Genomic DNA, 9,034 nt, shown 5'->3' with positions numbered 1-9,034 from the left:
GTCGAATTTGGATTCTTCGTTGTTGGATTTAGATAAATGCTCATACCAACGAGAATTCCAGTTGTTGTTGTTTGAATTTCATGGTGTGATTATAATTTATGGCTACATCCAATACATTCCATATCAACCTTGTTTTAATTCATTGGCACTTAACTATGCTGATATGAGGGCTCATTGATGTATAGGTGTGCACATAGATATGCTCATGTTTTGTGTTGATTTCAGCATTGAAGAGATATGTGCCCTTGTTATCGCCCAAATTGTACAAGCAAGATGCAACAACGATCAGGACAGGGACTATCACTCTGATCCCCGCCTTATCCATTCTAGTTGTCTCCCTACAACAAGCTATGGGGGTTAGTCCTTATGAAATGTGAAGATGGGAGACTTTCTAGCAACCAACAAGTCCGGGAGACACAGCTAAATGGCCTAGCAACTTGGTTCAATTAGCAAGTTAAATGATTTGATTAGATTATCGTGAAACACCAGTGCCTTAAATGGAGTCAATTACTTGCTTAAAACAAATTATTACCAAGTCACCGGATGAACAGTTGTTGCTTAAGGATGCTTCACTATCCTAAATGAGATGTGAGCCCTACAATCTAAGAGAGATGCCAACTCTTGGTTTTTTTCTAAGTTATATGCCTATCTGAGTGTATCGTTCCTCTTAACTATTTTGAAGCTAGTCTTTAGATTAGGTTGTGAGAGAGAAACCAGGGGGAAGCAAATTGAGGCTTGGTTAACGATACCTCCCTTGGAGTTCTAACCACCCGATGCCTCCAGTGCTACAGACATTGTGGCTCTGATGACTGCAAGGTCACCATGTTAACCACTAAAGAGGTGCTAGGCTCATTAAGCTAGGTGAGAAAGGTGGGTCTATCTCTCTATCGACCAAGCTTATGCTTGGAAGTAAATTAATTAATGCAAGAGACTAATCCTAGAATGCCAGTGCAAGGACGGATGGGTGCTCTTAAAGTGAGATTACTTAATATTCTCAAGTACTTGGATTACAATGATCTTCAATGAATAATGAAATACTTAAACAATAAACAATCTCAACCACAAGAGAAAAGTGCTCAAAACTTAATGGTGCTAGATAATATTATCAATAATACCAATAGACAAATTGCCCAAGTGACTAAAACAAGATTAATGCTTCTTTACTAATTTAACAAAAGATATTCAATCCAACAATGAGCAATGTATCCAATTATCCAATGATAACAATGAGAAACAAGATCATTAATCACAATGTTACTTAGATAAATTAGTCAATCTTGCTTAAGCACATATCAACTTGATTAGAGCACTTAGGTGTAAGAGTGCAAATAGATGTCAGTGGTGCAGAGAAGAAATATGGATCAACCACTAAACAATGAACATATGATTGCAACACATAAGAAAATCACCCAATTACTCAATTAAATACCTATCCAAGATTCACAAGGTATAAGAAGCAAAAGCTAAATGAGATTAGATGACATTCAACCACTTTTGTCACCACTGTAAATTTTTATATCGGACCTTATGCAGCAAATTTTAGACCTTGGAATAATTATTTCAGTGTTTAAAAAATGATTAAATATGCATAGAGATACAAGCCCAATGAGTGCAAGTGATAATATAATGACGAAATATGATTACCAATGAGTTACTATGCCACTATTAGATGACATTCAACCACTTTTGTCACCACTGTAAATTTTTATATCGGACCTTATGCAGTAAATTTCAGACCTTGGAATAATTATTTCAGCCTTTAAAAAATGATTAACTATGCATAGAGATACAAGCCCAATGAGTGCAAGTGATACTATAATGATGAAATATGATTACCAATGAGTTATTATGCCACTATTATGAAATTTTTTCACTGTTGTAGGTATTTTTATGTGACTGTAGCAAGCCTATCATATCTCAAATAAACGAAACAGTCCACAAGAAACTCACTTATATGCACTAAAATTGACTTAGGATTACTTAACAATGCCTTAGATGAATTGGTAATGAATTTAGGCTTACAAAAAATGTGTTAGGCCTTAATTACACTGTTGCCATAAAATACTTCAAAATTCAATTTTAGGACAGTGATGAAACAAGAAGGTTAGAGAGCAAACCAAGAGGCCTTGAGGCGTCGTAGATGGCTAGTTTGACCTCCAATGAACTTGGGTACCTGCAACCACAAAATGAGCTCTAATATTGTTGCAAAACCACTATGTTAACCTACACAAACAATGAAAAAATCAGAAATGACCGAATATAAGGCTAGGGCAAGGGCTAGGAGGCTAGAAAACCCCAAGACTAGGGCTAGAAGAGGCACAAGGCAAGGCTAGAGGCCAAAGAAGGGCAAAGAGACGTCAAAAGAGCCTGGAAAAGGACACAAGAAGGGGAGACAAGCCCACAAGGGTTGACGTCAAGCCCTTAGAGGCTTACGCAGGGGCATAAAAATCCATAGAAAGGCTAGCGACTAGGGTTTAAGCCCCTTAGGGGCTGCGACCTAGGCAAAAGAGGGGGTCAAGAGGGAGGAGGACCTCCAAAAGGCCACGATAGGGGTCAAGGAGGAGGGTTGAGGTATTTTTAGGCACATGGCTAGGGAAAACAAGGGAAGTCGAGGCTTGATGTAGCCAAAAAAGGGTGTCGAGAGGGAGGAGGGCCTCCAAAAGGCCACGACAAGGGTCAAGGAGGAAGGTCGAGGTCTTTTTAGGCCCACGACTAGGGAAAACAAGGGAAGTCGAGGCCTTTTTAGGCCTACAACTAGCCAAGCCAAGGAGGCTGAGGGGAAAAAAGGGTCAAGAAGGGCTAGACGGCTAGGCCTTAGGGCCTAAAAAATTTCGAAACCCTGCAAACAAAAATTTCTCCACAAATATGCTGCAAAAATGTTGGACGACTTCCTCTTCAGGGTTGAATGGCTAGCTTTGAGGCTAGATCTTATCTTCCTAGGCCTAGATCTACCTCAAAACCCCAACAAAATCCTTTGATCAACTTGAAAAATCCACCTGCACAAATAAATCAAAGGATGCCAAACCCCAAATATATATACAAAATTTCAAAACCCAAAAATGATAAAATCTCAATGGCTGCAAAACAGATGGGTTAGAAATAATTTTAAAATATACAATATCTACAAAATTTAAAATTTTTTGAGAAAATAATTTTGGATAAATTATTAAATAACAATGGATGTGTATATTTTTGAAAAAAAATATTGGTTGACACCCTCCTGCAAAATCAAATACCATAAAGAAATCTCAGAGCCCAAACATAGTCAGTCTTTCCCCGTACTCTGTGAACTTGAAGCCCAAGGACTAGCGTACCTATAAATCTCTATTATATTCTCAAGAAAATCGTTAGATCATATAGTGAATCATATCACCTAAGAGAGAATATATCAATAGAATGTTCTTATCACCGACAAATGAAATAATAATCATTAATCAATATTTAGCTCGAAATAGGATCGCATAGCTCGCACATACCACAGATCAGCGGAAGAAAAACACCATGAATTGAACCCTAAAGTCTTTCTATTATGATACAAAATGTTCCTAGCAAAGTAACAACTCAATACTAGCGTTTAAGGATTACATCATCCAAAAGATATTCAATAGAAACAAAATGACTTCCTTATATAGAGAAACCCCTGCAAGTGGAAAATAATGGCTAGTTGGTTTGATCCTCATCAAAATAATCTCGACCATTGAAAATAACTTAATCATCTTTTAATCTCCACCGTCGAATTTTTAATTTTGAGGGAAAAATCGAATTTTTCTTGAAACCCACTTTCAATTAATCCAAAAATTAACATTTTCGATTAATTTCTTCAAAAAATTGACTTTGACTTAACCACCAAAGTACAAGGGCTCAAATTTTCTTAAAATGTACGTTTTTCCTTTGGTGGGGGACCTCCAAAAATTGATTTCTCTTTGATCCACGATTTTTTTATTATTTTCCACTTGGAGAGAAATTAATTTCTCTATAATTATTTTTGACTCAAAATTAATTAATTTTCTGGCTTAGGATTTAAACTTATTTTAACTACAAAAATTAATTAATTAACGTTCAAAGAGCATTAATAATATTTTCCACCCTCGAATATTTTAGCCATGGTGTCTAAGGGACCATGCACTATTACATCAAAATATTACAATTAATTCAACCCTCAAAGAGGGAATACACCTTTACACATAGACCCTTGTGACATTACCCAATTCCGTGACACAATATGATCCAGTATAGTCCATGTGTGTTTGTAATAAAATAGTTTAGCCAAATGTGCTTAAATTATTCCCAAACACACTTTTACAAAAAACTCGATATAACACTAGGACTCACCTAAGACCTTGTCAACAAATTCCACCCTAGCTTTGGGGTTTAAGCTAGAAGAGAAACTCTGTCAATTATCCTTGTTTAAAAACACACATAATTTGGTGAGGTTAAAAAAACTTCCTAGGATGAAATCCTTTGCCAAGATCAGAGGCTTACCTAGGTGTTGTTATATGTTTAAACGATCATACTAGCATCATTTACAATATAACTTGCAAAAATTCGGTTTACAATGATACAAATGGTGTTGGCTAATGACTTTGAACTTTGAAAAAAAGTCTTCATGTCTTCGCATTCTACTCCTCGAACTATTGACAAAGCGTGGTCAACATCTGGCCCTACTTGGGGACACGTTGCTTCGTTGAAGGAATGTGAGAATCCAGAATCCTGTATTCAAAAAAACAGAAGTCCATCAAATAGATATCCATTCAAAATCCAAATCATCATGTATATATAGAACATCTGCGGGAATAGAAGAATCTACTCTAACAAATCAAAATGTAAAGACATAAAATTTAAGTGCATGAAAACAAAACTAACTAATGACATAACTAAAATCCTAACTAAGAGTGTGGGATTAGAAACACAATACAAAGGATGCCCTATGGCATCAGATGTCATCCCTGTCATACAATTTGAGCATCTGCCCATTTGCTGGCAATTCCACGGGATCGCCTTCCAAAGTATTCAGATAGAAATAATTTGTTCCAGTAATTCCTCTGATAATATAAAGCCCAAGCCATAAATTGTCAAACTTTCCATGATTGTCGAGCTTCTCATTTCTGTGATCCCATAATAACACCATATTGCCAACCTGTAAAGGCATGTTCCGAGATGATTTGTCAAAATTTTCCTTCGTTCTGGCCTGGCCTAGCCTTGACATAGGTTATCAACAATATTTCTACGAGCCTCATCAAGTTCTATAATCTGATCAATTATTCTATGTATTGCATCTTTGTCATTTGTAAAATGTTGAAGAAGCTGATAAGATGGAAGTTTGAGATGAACAGATAGAGTCACCTCCAGACCATAGACAAGCTCACTAGGACTTTTCCCGGTAGCCCTCTTTTTTGTTATTCTGTATGCCCATAAAGCATATTTGATCTTATTGTCCCAAGACCGCTTGTTATCCCCCACAATCTTCTTCATGACGGTTATCAGTTTTTTGTTACTTGACTTTGCAAGTCCATTACCTTGGGGATAATAATTCAAAGAATGAGATAGAATGATGCCATATTTGAAGTAGAAAGAAGAGAACTCAAAAGCACTGAAAGCTTTGGCGTTGTCCATAGTAATTTTGGCTAGAACACTAAATCGAGTGATAATCTAATTTTCAATAAAATCTATGACAACATTCTCAGTGGCATGCTTTGTTGGACTGGCTTCAACCCACTTTGTGAAGTAATCTGTTGCAGTGAAAATCCATGAATAACCATTACTAGAACGCTGACCGGTTGAAGAGGTAAGGCTGCTAATTTCTTCTTTCCAATGAAACGCTGACACTCCTGGCAATTTCTAACAAATTTATGCACATCTGCAAAAATAGAAAGCCAATAATATCTAGCATGCAAAATCTTGTGGGTTGTGGTTTTTGCCGCAAAATTCCCCCCACAAAATCCCCCCACAAAATCCTACATGGAATTCTGTGATAAGTCTCTTAACCTCATCTCCATCTACGCACCTGAGAATTATTCCATTTAGATTTCTCCATCCAAGGCCATCCTTCAATATACAATACTTGGATGCCTTTAGCCAAAGATCTCTCCTTCTATGAGCAACTAGGTGATCAGGGCATGTGAGATTCATTAAATAATAAAAAATATCTTTATACCGTTCGATCTTTTCCAACTCCTGAAGTTTGGGGGAAACAAGAGATTTAGCCACGCCATTATAATCTAGCAAAACAACCCAATAACATTCAAAAATATGTTTCCATCATCAGAATATATCAAAGACAATTTTTCTTATATGCGGTCAATTGCGATCAACTTCGGTCAATGGTCAAATCTAAGTCAAACTTCACAGTTGCATGGAGGAGGAGTTGTGTGACCGACTAAAGGCTTCCAGTCACTCCCTCGAGCCTAGAAGCCATCGACTGTGGTCTAATTTGTCCTGTGACAAGCCAACGATTGTAACCCAAAAACCCTAAAACAAATGCAAGCCTCAGACCCTGCAATTTCGAACTTTTGCGAACTTCTTTTGTCATCCCAGCCTCATACATGTGCAAACCAAACAATGAAGAAGAGATGAAGAAGATGCTTGGTGATATCCAAGTGATCTTGAGGTCACTTGTATTTATAGACTTCCATGGGTGTCCAATTTGTTTTAGGACCGACCTGCCCAAATGTGCATATGTGGGTTTTTCTTCATAAGTACACTTTTCCTTGTCCAAATTTGATGATCTTTAGGTCGATTTTGGTCCTCTCAAAAAGAGGAATTCAATGCAATCATCATCTCCATCAAATGAGTTGTCCAAAGTGAAATTTTACCGTAGAGTCATAATTTAACACTCCCTCTCAACCAGTGTTACTTGGGAGCGGGAGCAAAAATGGGTGGGGAGCGACATTTTCAAAAGCTCCCGGTTTGGGAGCGAATCCTGGAGCGTTTATATATATATATATATTATTTTCTATATTTTGATACATATATGTCAACAAAAACATGTAGAATGACGAATTAGATATAAAAAACATAAAAAAACATAGATTGATCATTGAACCATATAACAACAATCATCTAGAAGTTATAATTTTCATCAACCACGTCCACAAGTTAGTAACATACAACATATTGAGTCTCATGAATCATGATTCATCAATCTTAAAGTTTCAACTTCAGGGTTTCAAAATTGAAAATTCAATATATAACATTTATCATCATTGATCACCAATGTTGTACTTGTAAACTAAGTTTAACTATTACAACAAATAATATCTAACATGAAATGAAATGTTATAAAATGAAATGAAATGAAACAATTTTCACAAAGCATCATATTCATAATTCATTATCAATGCGTTATAATTGCCAACTTCAAACTTCAAAGTTCAAACTTAAATTGTCATATATTGCTTACAAAAAATATCATAACACATATGAAAGAGTCAACAGTGATGAAAACTACTAGAAACTAGAAAAGACAAGTAAATCTATTATCGACTACTTCATGTGGCCCTTGCCACAAGAAATGTCTAATTTCTGAGCAGGTCGTGGTGGTCTTCTAGGAGTCTCCTCCCGCACAGACCCATGACCAGAACCAGAAGGCACATGCCCTCCACATGAGGATGTACATGGAGGCGACGACAACAAAGGAACAAAACTCGGAACTCAAGCACTGCTACTGGATGGTGGAGGTGGCATGATTGTTGCTTGATCTTCCTCTCTCATAAGTTCTGCTTCCAATTCTTCAAGATGTATAGTGCCATCCTCCAAATTATCATCCTCTGGGTGGTTCTCCCAAATTTCATATGTTGGATCCTCATAAGCCCGATCACAGTAATGACTCAACAACCTCAAGTTGTAGTGCACATAAACCAATCTTTCTGCCTGGTTTTCATTGAGTCTGTTTCTTCTCACATTATGTATGAATTTGTAGGTGCTCCAACACCTCTCTGTAGAAGAAGTATTTACAACCTGTGAGAGAACTTTTTTTGCCAATTTTGCCAAAAGTCTCTAGCCGCCATATGCTTCCCACCATGTGAGAGCATCAAATCTGTCTCTATCTTCCATTGCATGGAAGGAACCAAACAAACTAGTGCAACTGAAGTATTTGCCTAATTCAAGACGCAGACTAGCACATTCCTCCCTATCACGTATCAACTTGTCTAATGCTTGCAAATACCTTGTTGATACCTCTTCATCTATATGGGGTTTGACCCTAACCCCACCCCTGGTGCAGGTTGGCCCAACCAAGACGCAAAGTAGTATTTTGGCGTAAGGATATACGCCAAGGCATGTAGTGGAACATTAAGTTTATCCCACCGTGTACACACACAATTGTGAATCAGTGTATACAAGTTGGGATCATCTTTCTGAACAATATCTTTTATTTGCCCCAACATGGTATCCATCTGCTCATACACCTCCCCGATCACTAGTTTATTTGTATCTGCAAACTAAATCATGTGACAAACGGGCTTGGTGAATTCCAATACTTGCTTCACACGTGCCCAAAACATACCATCAAGAGCAGTCTCCTCCAACTGTTCAAAACCTTGCCTATCAGCTGCATTTGTAGCCCTTTCCTTTAATACCTACCAGTGTGGACTTGATACCATGCTAGCCAATGACTCTCTTACCTTCAAAAGGCACTTGCAAGTGAGGTAACAGCTACCAAATCTAGTCTTCGCAATCTTAAACAACTCCAATCTTGAGTGAACGTGGAAAAGGCCATGGGTATTGCTATGATTTGTAATAAATTTTATCATTTCTTTGCCTCTCTTGTACAAATCACCAATCCATTTGTATTGTTGGTTTTTGTTTTTAACAATATCATGGATCAAAAGGTTCATTGTGTGAACCAAACACCCAGACCAAAATATGTTGGGGTATTTATCCTCAGTAATTTCTCCCGCTGCCTTACAATTAGGAGCATTATCAGTGATGACTTGGATGACATTGTATGGCCCAATACAGTCAATTGTTTCAAGTAATGGTTCTGCAATGTTGATGTCGATCTTGAACTTGTCTAAGTAATCATATGCTGAAAGAA

General features: G+C 37.2%; 1 protein-coding gene across 1 annotated transcript; it reads right to left on the bottom strand.

Moving 5' to 3' along the window:
- Positions 1 to 5,193: 5,193 nt before the first annotated feature.
- On the bottom strand, positions 5,194 to 5,613 carry LOC149259424 (uncharacterized). The gene has a single exon (XM_089454160.1). The coding sequence runs from the start codon at positions 5,611 to 5,613 to the stop codon at positions 5,194 to 5,196; it is 420 nt and encodes a 139-aa protein (XP_089310286.1).
- Between the last annotated feature and the right edge of the window lie 3,421 nt (positions 5,614 to 9,034).

Source organism: Pinus tabuliformis, chromosome 6, assembly GCF_031772625.1.
Source record: "Pinus tabuliformis cultivar Carrire ecotype Pingquan chromosome 6, CPIR1, whole genome shotgun sequence".
Taxonomy (NCBI): Eukaryota; Viridiplantae; Streptophyta; class Pinopsida; order Pinales; family Pinaceae; genus Pinus; species Pinus tabuliformis.
Note: the sequence above shows the minus strand (reverse complement) of the source record. Positions and strands in the feature narration are given on the sequence as shown.

Excerpts from the sequence above, each read along its gene's own strand:
- LOC149259424 (XM_089454160.1), bottom strand. The coding sequence starts at position 5,613 with ATGGACAACGCCAAAGCTTTCAGTGCTTTTGAGTTCTCTTCTTTCTAC.